Source organism: Mercenaria mercenaria, chromosome 1, assembly GCF_021730395.1.
Source record: "Mercenaria mercenaria strain notata chromosome 1, MADL_Memer_1, whole genome shotgun sequence".
Classification (NCBI taxonomy): Eukaryota; Metazoa; Mollusca; class Bivalvia; order Venerida; family Veneridae; genus Mercenaria; species Mercenaria mercenaria.
The window spans coordinates 86,666,203-86,681,242 of record NC_069361.1 but is presented as its reverse complement, the minus strand read 5'-3'; the positions used below and the strand labels follow the sequence as shown (position 1 = coordinate 86,681,242).

Here is a 15,040-nt window from a genome sequence, read left to right as displayed (position 1 = left end):
CTCAACAAACTTTAATCGATTAGGGGCACTTGACCCCTTTTAGGAACTGCTAGAACTAAAAATAGGAATGCCTTTTAACAACTTCTTCTCATGAGTGATGGATCTTCGTCATAATTGGTCTGTGGCCTTATTGTAAGGTCCTCTCCAAGATTTATTCAAATGGTTCTGCTTGGTCCCTCTTACAGGACACCAGAGCTAAAAATGGAAACATTTCAAATAACTAATTATCTTGAAGATTTTTAATGGGGCCATCACAGCAAAATATAGAAAAAAAAACTTTAAACAACTTTAATTTTAATGCACTTCTTAAAGGACATTCACCAAACTTGGTCAGAAGCAGGATCTAATGGTCAAGATCCTCTTCAGGTGTGAGAAACTTAGGCCCATTTGGGCCTCTTGATTTGTGTTTCTTGACATTGTCTCTTCCTATTAGTCAAACCTATCAATCATTCCTAACTAAAATATAATGCCCCTTTCAGAATGTGCTCTTATTGGTGAGTTTTGTATGTCTGGTAATAACTTCTGTTTGTTGATCCAGTAAAACCGCATCACTCTTACATGAAGCTCCACCGGGAAGCATCCATTGGTTCAAGGGATTTCCTTGTTCCGTCTGTTTTTCTTCTTTCTTTTTGTTCATTTATTCTGTCAGTTTCTGTCTCATTTGTTTCATTTAAAGTACAAATGAACTGAAGTCCGGTGTCATTTATCATGTGGTGACACAATAAGTTATAAAACATTTAATGATTATGGAATTAAACATTTTATTTACTTTTAAATGATGACAAGTAAGAAAAGGACAGAAATAAATGATTTCCTTACAGTGTCACATACCTGCCAAAACGTCTCCAAGGTTACTAGGCATCTGTTTACAATATGTTACAGGAAACTGGTGTTCATTTTGTAGTAAATATCTTGCTTTGTTACAGTCTTACTTGTTTTTTCAATGACAGCCATCCATTATCCTCGTTTATATTTATTTTGGGCCAAAAACTTTAGATTACATAACTTGTTAATGTTTTGTTGATCCAACACAAATTTCTTCAGTATATAGTTAAAAGGATGGAATGTTTTATCAAGGCCTATAATTTAATTCACCCTCCCCCCCCCCCCCCCCCCCCCCCCCCCCCCCCCCCCCCAGTCCATATTAGTTAGTTCTGCTCTGAAACCATCTAAATTTTGATGGACACCTGAGTACAGTGGATAACTGGCCAACCAATGAAAATCAGCAGAATATTTGACTTACCAATTATATGATGCTAACACAGTAACAGTTCAGTAGAATATCTTTCAAGATACAGGTTTTTACTTATTATTACCACATTTAGAACTATGGGAGTTGTAGTTTAAACATAAAGAAAGAAAAGATGAAAAGTTTTGCTTGGATTTTAAAGTGGGATTTTAACAAATCAAAGACATTGACAGCAGTAGTCAGGCTTCTTGTTTGTTATTAACCCTAATGTTGCTAAATTTCTATAATGAACTTGTCCATCTTCCAATTTGGACAGTTCCATTAACTGTTAAAAGGGGTGCCTACCAAAAAGATAATGACTGAATGGCGAACAATGCAGATCGTTATCAGACTACACTGATGTGCAGGCTGATCATGATCTACACTGGTCACAAAGGCAGAATCAATCGTGTCGAGCATGATAAGGGTTAAATGATTTTTATTGACTTTAATTTGGTAATGTCACATATTTACGCATAAATTTTGTTACTGCTACACGTTGACCTCACAATTTTATTGACATCTAATTGCCTAATAGAATATCACTTACATATTTGTTGTCATTGGATATGGTAACATGGCGATGTGTCACCTGGCAATGTAAGCTTATATGTGCAGACATGAACATATATAATACAACGTCTTTCTCAAGTTCTCACAAATGACTCGGCAGTTAATAAGGTGTGAGGGGGTGATCGTTGGGGCTTATGCAACCGTTTGTGTCATTTTTTTGATACCCAGTAAGAGACATTCCTAAATGAAAACGTTTTTTTCCTCTTAAGGATTGTTTTACATTTTTGAACCAAATTTAAGTTTGAGTCCAGCCTTTGATCCTTTATATGCAGCAAAGCAGTCTAAGCCTTAAAACTGAACTATGAGCTTACTATGTCATTCTTTTTTTACTCTGTAGAGCTTAGTCACAGATCCTGAGTACACTTTTGAGTTAAGTTGGTGATCCTAAGAACTCTTTGGAGCTTACTTGGTGATCCTGAGTACTCTTTGAAGCTTAGCTGGTGATCCTAAGAACTCTTTGGAGCTTAGTTTTTGATCTTTAGTACTCTTTAGAGCTTAGTTGGTGATCCTAAGAACTCTTTGGGGCTTAGTTGGTGATCTTTAGTACTCTTTGAAGCTTAGTTGATGATCCTAAGATCTCTTTGGAGCTTAGTTGGTGATCCTAAGAACCCTTCGGAGCCTTGTTGGTGATCCTCAGTACTCTTTGAAGCTTAGTTGGTGATCTTTAATACACTTTGGAGCCTAGTTGGTGATCATCAGTACTCTTTGGAGCCTAGATGGTGATCCTAAGAACTCTTTGGAGCTTAGTTGGTGATCCTTAGTACTATTTTGGTGATCCTAAGAACTCTTTGGAGCTTAGTTAGTGATCCTCAGTACTCTTTGGAGCTTATTTGGTGATCCTCAGTACTCTTTGGAGCTTAGTTGATGATCATTGGTACTCTTTGGAGCTTAATATGTAATCCTTGGTACCTTGTAGATCCTTAGTACACCTTGGAGAATAGTCTCTTTGGAACTTTGTCAGTGATCCTTAGTACTCTTTGGAGCTTAATAAGCAATCCTTAGTACTCTGTAGATCCGTAGTAGGTGATCCTAGTTGTGGACAGAGCTACTTTGTCTTACAGTGAGAGGGTGATTCCCAGTTGTGGACAGAGCTAAGAGAGTGATCCCCAGTTGTGGACAGAGCTAAGAGGGTGATCCCCAGTTGTAAACAGAGCTAAGAGAGTGATCCCCAGAGCTAAGAGAGTGATTCCCAGTTGTAGACAGAGCTAAGAGGGTGATCCCCAGTTGTGGACAGAGCTAAGAGGGTGATCCCTAGTTGTGGACAGAGCTAAGAGGGTGGTCCCCAGTTGTGGACAGAGCTAAGAGGGTGATCCCTAGTTGTGGACAGAGCTAAGAGGGTGATCCCCAGTTGTGGACATAGCAAAGAGGGTGATCCCTAGTTGTGGACAGAGCTAAGACGGTGATCCCCAGCTGTGGACAGAGCTACTTTGTTTTTTCCAGAGAGATGTTTAATCTGGTATCTTTGAATACTCCATGAAAACAGTTTGATTTGTGCTTTCTCTCTGTTTGAACATGAACAGCTTTTTTACAGTCAATTATAAAACAGAAAGATGGTGTTCCCAAAGGGATTTAACACAGTCACAGTATCTGCAGATAATTGCCTGTTTGCCAAGATGCTACTTTGATATGAATGTAAGATTCTGTCAGAGTTGTGCACAACATTTGCAACTTTTGTTGGAATTGTCTAGCCTGGTATTTAACATTTCTGGCAGTTGTATTTGTTTGTGATCAGATATTACCAGGAGAATAACACCAGACTAATTAATCATTCTAGACAAAATCTATAATATTGGTCATTTCTGGGTGAATATAGTGACAAAATGAATAAAACATTGTCTGAGCAGTGTGCAATAAAAATGTACCGATTGATTTGTGAAACACATGAAACACCAGTGCTACCCTCACCCCCTACAATTCCTCTCTCCCTCCCCCAGAAAATAAACTGTTCATTCTTACTACAAAACGAGCAGTTTCTACAATGATGAAGTTCTGCTTGTTATTCCTTTAAGGACTGAGGGCATCAGGGTTACAAAAAAGTACTTTTAACAGTGTTTTAAGGTATAAGGCCCATAATAGAGTACCTCCTTTTTGAAGAGTTTTCAATTCCTACCGTAAACCTACTTTGACTGCTATTTTCAGAGGGGCGTAGGTTCAAGCCCCACTGGGACCAAATTTTTTTTCCTTATTTTCCTTTTTTTATAGTAAGTTTTTACTTCTTTCAAGACTTATTATTGATTTATTGTACAAAAGTGGAAAAATTTGATAAGCGATTTCTTGCTGTTCAAAGTGAATTTATCTCTGAAAATGAAGGGGTAGAGTTAGACATCTTTAAAAAATAATGAGTTACATGGGGTAAAAGTTCCCTATTTTGCCTCCATTCTTTAGACTACATATTGTGGAAGAAATGTAGGTAGGTTTTACTTCTGCCCCAAGGTTATTTTTGAATGAAGTGAGCAAAATTCAAAACAGACCCGCAGGATTCGACCTTAATTTTTCAATGTCTGTCTCAATGAATTTGTTTACTTGAGTTACCCTAGAAAAAATGATATTGACAAGTTTTATTTTGTGTTTTATAATTGTTTACCAATAGTTTGATGTTTCTTTTATCAAAATTAATGGTATAATGAAATCTCTGCAAACGTTTTGGATAGTGGCCATCACTTTGAAATTTGTCTCTACTTGAGCTTGAGGAAATACCATAAATTACATAAAAGTTATAAAAAACGGAAATTTTTAATTTTATTTTTGTAATGTTTCAATGGAGCTGAAAAAAAATATTTATAATTTTACTTTATCAATTATTTTCCCCATAAAGTATTAAAGCTTTCTAAAACAGAAATAACTTGAGACAATGTATAAAGATACAATTCTCTGCTTACCTTTGTCGGTGCAAATTTGATAAAGTCTTAAATTGGTCAACTTTTATAAACTTGTGTGATTATGAAGTCATCAAATAAATCAAAAGAAAGAACAATCATTAATGTTTACAAACAAATTAATCCTGTTTGCTTAAATTGCTCATGAAAGTGTATAATATTGTCTCTTGCTAATTTTTCATCCACCATCCTAATGTACACAATACTGAGTCCCTGTGTTCTGTCAGGGAAACAGTCCTACGCATGCAAAAGGTACTGAGCTGTTGGACTCACCCCTGTGTCGTTGGTGGCTTCTGCACTCCAATTTGGTAAAGTTTTTGTATGTAAGCTGGTATTTCAGTACCCACGTCTTTAAGGGAATGAATTAAAACTTAAAACTCCACACACTTGTTCACTGTGAAGATCTGACATGCAGTGCACAGGTTCCATAACTCTATGTTGCATTTTAACAAAAGTATGCCCTTTTTTCAACTTAGCAATTTTGGGTTAAGTTTTTATATGTAAGTGGATACCTCATTACTCACTAATATATGGTAATGGATTGAAACTAATCACACACTTGTTCACATGGATGATCTGACATGCAGTGCATAGGTTCCATAACTCTACTTCACATTTTAACAAAATTATGCCCCTTTTCTGACTTCTATATTCATTCAATTGGCATGACTGTTGAATAGTTGAGTGTTGCTGTCCTCCGACAGCTCTTGTTTTAGACGTGTCATCTCTCAGTTTAGCTGTTCTAAGTAAAGCCTGCTGGATTTCCATTGCCGCTTCTCAGAGGTAAAAATAACGACAGGGAACATGTGCTTTTTGACTGCTGTTTACTGTTGTGGAAGGAAACCTCTTATCAGAGGTTAAAATGAACTGAAAATCAACAGGTGGAGCGGGGAGAATAAAACTGTTGCTTTGAGGAGGTAACTGCTCATCAGAGGTGCCATTTTGGGAGATTATACTGTATATTGAATCTATTACTTTCTTTTTTAAATCATTTGAAATTTTGTTGTTCATCTGTAAAGATGTATTTTAAGTGGCATCTGCTAACTGCAGAATTAAACATTATCATTTCAGGTTGTTGGTCAGACCAGGGTAAAGTGTACAAGAATGGTGAAACTTGGAAGGAAGGAGACTGTGTAACATGTCTGTGTTCGAATGGCAAGAAACAGTGCCAGGCAGAGATGTGTATGAAGACCTGTCTCAGTCCAAAATATGTCTCTGGCAGGTGCTGCCCAATCTGTGATAGTAAGTGTCTTACTCTAGGTCAGAGGTTTCAGTTGCATGGAAATTCTCTTTAACAAAAAGAAATGTTTAGATCATTACACTGGGTAATTTGTGAAACAAACAGACAACTTCTGTATCTTGTCACTCTACTATAATGGTTATGTCGTCTACATCAGTTCAGTTTATGTAGGTCTGTTCTCAGATGACAAGGTATACAACATCCTTAGTCTTTGATGATTCATTGCTTCCCTTCAAAAGAATCTTTAAAATTTGAATTTTCTGGAATATTTTGCTTCAAAGTATTAATTGTTAAAAGGTTTGTTCAGTCTTATATCATTTCTTCATATTTATGTATACTTCATTACTTATATTTTAAATAATATTTTTAAAGGAAAATTCCATTAGATTTTTAAGGTTAGATTTTAGATATAGAAGCAGTTACAAAAACATCAGCATAATAGCAAAACAGTGCCTCTGCAATATCTTAATCAAATTAATTTGAAACCACTTGAAGCCTGTATGAAATGATAACAGGCACTTGAAGATTTACTTTCATATCCAATCCTTATCTTGTCTTTAGATTATGATAGTGGTTTTTATTAACTTATCTGTCAAAAGGTTTGATAATTTACACATTTTTTGGGAGTTTAAAGTAATTACAGTGAGAAATTTTATTTAATCGGCAATAAAAGAATAGATTTTCAGATTTCAAAACTGCTATGTTTTAAGGAGCTATGTATTTACTTAAACAATGCAAAATATTCATTGCCTGTAGAAATTTAACATTTTCAACATTTAAAAGGTTGTGATTTAGCTTATGTGGGTATGAAAGTTTTGTGAAACAGTCCAGGTGACACCCCAGGTGACAAAATTCAGAACAGCTTGCATGCTGTTCACAAAATATAGCCGTATAATTTTATGTTCAACAGTACATTTAAAAACCAACTAACATGTTTTAACACATAGATATAGCTGTAGTAGAGTATTTGTTTAAAGTTACCAAACAATATTACCAGACTTCTTTGTAATGAGTTACAGACTTTCTACACATGCGCAAACTATAAATTGCAAAGTCTCTTGTGTTTCAGTTATTTAATGGCCATGAAATTTTTCTCCCATATATACAAACACAATGCTTCTTTACATATAACAAGATCATATGACAATATAAAGCAAAGCATATATTGCCTTTTCATGTGAAGTTGATGTAAGACTTAGTTTAATTTAAAAAACAGATCAGTTCAGTTTTTATCCTAAAAACAAGCTTTTTCCAGTCAGCAAAATCCTTTCATTTTTGGTACAATCCTATACTTTCAATAAAAATTCCTGTATTTCTTTCTGATTTTGCTTAACGCCTGGTATTGCTAATTAATATGAATTTCTCTGGCTGATGTTACCAGCTGGTATTACAATAAAATAAATATCCACAAAATTTGTCGTTAGGAAGTATATACCTCTAATCTCTCAATGAAACCGTGCAGCTTGAAGCCAGTAAGACACTACTAGCGTATTACATTAATTTTATGATATTAATAACAATAAGTTATAATGTGTATATTGTAACTCATTCATAGCCAATAAAATGAATGAGCGTCTGGTAAAAAGGTATTAGTTAGAAATGCCAGCTTGCATGTTTTGTTGTGAACTGTCGCCGTGTTTTCAAGGAGAAATAAATCCAGCAGTATATAACAAATGATAGAAGACATTTATTATGCATCACCTTAATGTAGATGTCATTAGTGGTGAATTTTCTCTGCTTCAGCAGTAAAACAGTTTGTATGATTTTAACATGGACACTCAGAACCCATCTAGAGAAACAACAATATTGACAATTTGAATGCCAAACACTAGTGATGTTCCGATTGTCGCCGATGATCGACTAATCATCGCCAGAGTTTCAAAGTCGGCGACATTGATTCTGACCACAGAAAATCCCTGATTTTAAAATGTTATAATCATGAAAATTCAAGCCCATCTAATTAAATCAAAAGTATATTTCTTTAAGGACAACTGCCTTGTTTGATACCAGTATGTTATTTTAAGTGTTACATAGACAGGTTATATAGGGAATTTAAATTACCCGGTATTCAACATTTAGCCTGCTGGCGGCAATTGGTTCTGTCTTTGCGACTAGTGCAGACCATGATCAGCAAATTTAAAGATGTATCAGTTCATTTTAGAAAGATTAAAAGCACCTTATTGAAGCAGCCCAGTCGAAATTGATGGTTTATTACCATGGTAGTTCATGGTTTACCATGTTAGTTCATGGTCATAGGGCCATGGTTGACCATGGCTGTGGTAATTGGCACCATAGTCATAGAATATGGTATCAGAACAAAATCAAAAACCATGGTCGACCATGGTTATAGACCACAGACAACCATGGTTGACCAAGGTCAACGACTATGGTCAACCGTGGTGATTATTGACTATCAAAAACTGTATAAATATGAATTTGAAAGGGTTATGAAAATACATGACAATTGCAGTCTATATCTATTTTTGAAAGTCAGTCATTTATTTGTCATTAAAGAGCTAAGATGACAACAAATTATAATCAGACTATTAAGTTTACCTTTGAATCTGTCTATAAATGCAGGAAAACTATTCTATAATTAGGAAAACCTTTGGAGCCAAAATGCAGTCAGGCGTCTTTGGTGCATTGTAAAACTTGACAAGTATGAAAATCACTAACATGACCATGATAGTCCATGGTCAACCATGGTTGAAAAAAAAGTTGACCATGGTAGACGATGGTCAAACTACTGATAATCTTTTCTGTCCATGGTCGACCATGGCCAATGTTATCTCACCATGGTTGACCATGGCCGACCGTGGTCCTGACCATGTTTTCACCATGATATTTGATGGTTGGTCAACATTTGGTCTGGAAGGGAATGGAATGTATGTAGTGTACAAACTCTTATCAGACACATTTTATTTCACATTATATCAGAGTTCATTTAGTTGAATTCAGTTTTTATAGATATATATTGAAGATTTATCATTCTTTCTGTGTAACAAGTGTTGCCAAAAATGAATAAATTTGCAAAAAATATTACATTGCATTGTCAGAAATTCTTGAAATGTTGTACAATTCTTAAAATGGGATGTGAAAAATGAGATGCCCTGTAATATGGGGATCTGGTATCTCGCATAAATCATAAATGGTTGTGTAATGATTGCAAACAGACAAATACATCAGTTTCTTTTTGTGTGTATTCCCTGCAGACACAGATTGGTTTCATGTTTAATCATGTAATCTTGTCTTATCCAACAACATCATTATTCACAGGTGTAACCTGACCATTTAAGGTATTTTCTCTCTTTCCCTTGATATAGCTTTTTTGTTGCTAGGTCAAAATTAAGAATGACTGACTGCAGTTTTATTGAAATTGTTTTTATGGAATATAAGAATGAACAAATTAATTGCAATATGTTTTACCATCTTGTTTGCTGTAATAAGAGGAAAAAGTAATCATAGGCAAACTTGTTCAGGAGATTTTAATTGGCACTCATGCTAAAGGTCATTGAACCCAGCAGGGTGACAGCCATTTGTTGTTTTTTTAGCAGGACTGTACACTTGAAGCTCTGTGGAGGCAAGTACTGATGGAATTCAAATCTCTGCTTTGGCAGCCAGGGCTAAACTTACTAGATTGAGGTTCATGCAATCCCTGTTGGGACATTTCTTACGTTATTGGACAAAAGTAGGATCTTATTGCCTTGTGTTTAAACATTGTTGTATACAGAACTATATATGCATTACTCCATACAATTTTATAACTATGGTAACAAGGAATTTGCTGTATCATTTACAACAATTGAAATTGCCAAAAAATGCCATTTCAAATAGTTAAGATAGCTACATATATATGATTTATTACAATTTAATGTAGTACTAAAACTGCCACACATTTTGTCACAATTCCAAGTGCCTTAAATTGTTTTAGAGGTGTTTTACCTGATACTGTTATTTATATAAATGTCTTTTTTAAATACCATAAAAGTCATCATAATGTACAGATGATTTGAATGAACAATTTCTATATAAGAGTGACAGTACCACCTACATTTTAATGGTAATACTGATAAGAAGATGTGCATTTTGTGCTTTTGGATTGAGTTTGGTTAAAGGGATTTATAATTTTTACATAGCCTTGCTCCTGTATCTCTGAGCAGTAACTGTTGTGGTTATAGTATTACTGACAACTTCTTTACAGTAGAAATGTTAGACTAAAATGCCTTCGAGTAAATGGTGAACACTGATTGAACTCACTGTCTCTGGTATCACATAGGTAGGACCCAGTGATACAGAAACAATTAAGGTCCCTCCAACTGAAATATTACAGGCAGTATATCTTAGTGACTTGAAACAAAATAGATTCTGTGCTTTGCATCTGCCATAGGAAAGCCTAATAAAGTTATAAAGGTGAATTTGTTGACCAGATTAAAACAAAAAAGGCATAATGGTGAAAGGGTAGATCTCTATATCTGGAGGTCATGGGTTGGAACCCCAGTGAAAGCAGATTCACTATCACTTTCCAAGGTATGAGCTACAATCAATATGAAAGAAACAGGTTTACACAATCTTGTAGACATGGGCATTGCTTTCAGTGAAATTGACCAGTTTCAAGGTTGCATTATCTTGGGCAGCTTTTGAGCCTTTGATTGGAGCACATGCATTCTGCCCATTAGTGTTAATCTGAAGAGAAGTAATTAATGTATAAAGAAGACAGCAATCTCTATCTTAAGGTAAGTCACTCACTGCATGTAATGGTGATCAACAATTTCTGTTTTTGATTGCACATTTTCATATGATCCAGAAACAGAAAACTATGCATGTGCTTGAAAATAAGACTTAAATTGAGTAATGTCACAAGATATTTTAGATGTTGTTTCATCATACAATTTTAATATGTTTCTGCCTTAAAGTGACAGTATTAATGTTGTGTAAAGATGTAGGTAAGATTTTCTGCTGAAAATTAAATTAAGAAGACATTAAGTCAAGACTTGTAGTTTGACTTATATTTATTTAAAAATATTGCTTTAAATGTTATTTTATCAGCTTTTAATCGCTTGTAACTTTTTGCACATACTATTAGGACTGCATATTTTAGTATAAATCTGATTGTAGCTCACACAATTTGATATTTAGTAATGCTGGTTTGAAGGTTTTAAAGACCGGAGTTTGGAGACTGTTCTCAAAATAGAATGGTGCCATTGGTCAACTTTAACCCTTACCCTGCTAAATTTCTATAATGAACTTGTCCATCTTTCAATTTGGACAGTACCATTAACCGTTAAAAGGGGTGTTTACCAAAAAGATACTGACTGAAGAGCGAACAGTGCAGATCATGATTAGACTGCACGGATGTGCAGGCTGATCATGATCTACACTGGTCGCAAAGACAGAATCAATTGTGTCCAGCATGATAAAGCTGTTCTCAGAAATTAGATACCTGAGATGTGACATTGGTCGCCTAATTCAGTTTCATAACCTTCCAGAGCCTGGTATGATCTGAATGTGTTTCTTCTCTATTTGGGGGCATGCATGAATCAGCTGAATTGATAGACTGTCATCTAACTTTGCTTGTAGAAGCAACATAAATAGCAAAGGGAGAAAAGTAGAAAACTTACATAAATTTCTTTCTCTCTCACTTTAGTGAAGATTTCTTCTGAAAACAGATTACATGACAATAATTGAGTAAAGTTGTTTACTTATTCAGGAAGTATATCTTTTGTTTCATCAATACATTAACAACATGTAAGGAACTGGACCCAGTTGTTCCAAACTTTAACAGGAGATTAATCTACAGGTTGATTAACTTTAGGATGATATTTCAACATTTTAGAAGAAGTAGAAGACCAAAGTTATGAGTTAAGGATAATGAACACTAATATGTGTTTACAGTAAAATCCAAACATCAGATTTTGGATCGGAATTTAACAGGCAGGCAGTTTAACAGACTGTTAAAGTTTCGAACAATTGGGCCCAGGACTGTAGTGTTTGTCCCTGTCATCTGTAATAAATCCAGGTCAAATAAATAGGTAACAACTTAACCTTTTGAAAAACCTAATTTATTCTTAACATGCTTCTGCATAGATGAACTTGCATCACAAAAGAAGTGTTTGTCTATGACATAGAAACACAATTATAACTGCAGCAAAGTTAACAGACCATATGAAAATGTCACTTTGAATTAATCCAGTGGAAACTGATATGAACAATCTGTTGCAGATGGTCAGGTCAACTTGCCTTGTTACTTCAGAGTGCTAGTGGCAAATTATGATTTACATCATTGTTTACTTCATTTAGTCTGTAAACACCAGTGTCAGCATGTTAAAAATATTTGACAGAAAATAAATTACATGCAGGGAAGTACTTGGTTTATTAGCTTGTCATCTGTATTTTGCTACTTCTCAAGTCCCCTTTAGCCCACCCGATTAGCTCAATAGGGAGAGCACAGATCTGCTGATCTCAGGGTCGTGAGTTTGAGCCCTGGGTGAGGCGTATGTTCTCCATGACGATTTGATAAAAGACATTGTGTCTCAGAAATCGTACGTCCTCCACCTCAGATTCATGTGGGGAAGTTGGCATTTACTTGCGCAGAACAGGTTTGTACTGGTAAAGAATCCAGGAAAACTGGTTAGGTTAACTGCCCGCTATTACATAACTAAAATACTTTGAAAAACGGCGTTAAACCCAAAACAAACAAGTCCCCTTACAAAGTTGAAACCGCTGGGACAGTGATATAGGATTGACCGATAAGTTGACTTTCACACTCTGTCACAACTTCCAAGAATCATGTCACCTTTCCTGGATCACACTGCATTCCTCTTACCTTGCTGGCTGTATACCAGGGAAAAAGAGATTCAACAGCCCTAATTTGCGGTATTATTTATGAATTTTAACCCTTACCGCTAATTTCTAAACGCACTGTCATCATCAATTGGGCATACATTATTATTGGAAGGGTGTTCCTTAATTTACTACTGAATACGAACTGTGCGACATGATCAGACGCACATTGCAGGCAACTGGCTGCACTGGTCGTAAAAGTCAAATCTTGCCAGCAGCTAAAGTTAAAAAGGATATATTCAACCAATGTAAAAATGAACAAAATTGGAGATTTCTATTCTTGACAATGATTTCGCAGTATGTGCCAATACAAGGACAGTGTATATCAATTTGACTTAAAATTATCCACGCACATTATGATTTATTGCCTTTTGAAATTATATAAGGTAATATGTTCTCAAAAAGTATTTATTTTAATGTGTAGTTGCCTGTAATTTATTGCACAGTATTTGCATTATTGGTACCAGTGATTGACAGAACATTATTTTTATTCAACTGTTGGAACTTTTGTGAAGAGATATATAGTGTCACCATTATAAGATATTAATCTTTATTTCTAGATTACCTTTTATCATTTTTGACAAATATATTAATATGCACATAATGCAATATGCAAAAAGAATTATTTGTGGAAGAGACGTCATGACATTAAATGTTGTAAATGATGTATGTTTCTTTTTTATATAGAAGTAATTCAAAACAGCTGCAGTGTGGGAAATAAGTTTATGGTCAAAATGTTTCTTTGGTGTTCTTACCTGCAAATTAACTCTTATCATGCTGGATACGACTGATTCTGCTTTTGCAACCAGTGCAGTCTGATCAGGATCTGCATTGTTCGCCATTCAGTCAGTATCTTTTTGGTAAGCACCCCTTTTAACAGTTAATGGTACTGTCAAAATTGAAAGATGGACAAGATCATTATAGAAATTTAGCAGGGAAACCACTGGCACCAGACCAGAAAAAAATGTCTCTGTACATGTTATACCCTACCCCTAGGTTTACTATAAGAACCATGGTCATGAACGGGAAAATATACTAACCCATTTCAATCGCGCATTTCATACCTAAAACGCACAGTTTGGTAAATTTGTACTATCGATATTGAACAAGTGGTAATTTATCTTCCATTCTGTACCGGTCATGTTTCTTTAATAATTTTTTTATCTTAGAGAAACAACGCATAGTTTATAGTGTTGCAGAAAAAACTTTGTTGAACTTCCCTAGTGAAGTTCCAGTCTAGATTACAAAAACAGTTCTGATTGGTTGATGTGAAAATGTATGTCAGTCGACGTTTAACTACACGTATATGCTAAAATGTGTATATGCAGCATAAATGTGCAATATGAATTAAATAAACAAACAGTACAGGTGTATATACCAATGTATGACTTCAAATTCAAAATCATTTCTAAAATCAATTTCATTCATCATTTCGAACTTAATTGTAAAACTGTGAATATTTTGCATTCTGTTTTTGTTTGTTTACATTTCACCTACCATGTGCAAACTGCCGGATGTTCATTAGGGAAGTTCATGCAAGTTTTTTCTGTAACGTTGACAAAAGCATAAAACATGTGAAGTATCTCTGCAATATTGAGACAATGTGCTTGGTACCAATTCACTGAACTGCGCAGCGATTTAGGTGAGAAATGTACGATTGAAATGGGTTAGTGCACTTTTCCATTCATGACCATGGTTCTTATAGAATACCTAGGGGTAAGGTATAACATGTACATTTGCATTTTCTTTCTATTCTGGTGCCAGTGGTTATACTTGCCTTAAAAAGTGCTTGTAAGATCATTGAACATTTTTTTAACTGGTGAAAAATGTGAATTGCTGTGAAAAAACAACACATTATTTATCAGTAAGTGTTTTCCCTGTAGTGCAATTCTTAGTTATATTTATGAGTAATAGATTTACATCAAATGCAGGTAGTTTTGCAAAAAATGGCATGTTCCACATGGTTTTACAATGTGTTTTATATTGCGTCTGGCTGTGTCCTCCTGGGGTCTTCTGCTACTTCTGCTAATCTGCTCAGTTTATTTAGTTTATCACCTACTCACTGGTAATTCATCCATTTACTTCAGAACAAGAAAGATAGCATTTCAAGAAATGGGCGTGTTTGGCATCTTTTAGGTGTTACCCAAAATAGTTTTAATATTAAGCAAAACCTGCTTATGCTCATCAGTTAATTAAACCTCTGATAGCATCAGCAGACTTGCAAAAAGTTGTTGCACACCCACATACTTTCCGAATATAAAATTCTACAAAGGAAAAATCGTT

At 35.0% G+C, this 15,040-nt stretch overlaps 1 protein-coding gene across 1 annotated transcript in view; it reads left to right on the top strand.

Moving 5' to 3' along the window:
* The window catches only part of LOC123531537 (cysteine-rich motor neuron 1 protein-like), a 114,583-nt gene that overhangs the window by 70,509 nt on the left and 29,034 nt on the right, over positions 1-15,040 (top strand). Inside the window, exon 3 of the mRNA XM_053553272.1 lies at positions 5,749-5,919. Coding sequence (XP_053409247.1) covers positions 5,749-5,919 — 171 coding nt within the window. The remainder of the gene's footprint in view (positions 1-5,748; positions 5,920-15,040) is intronic.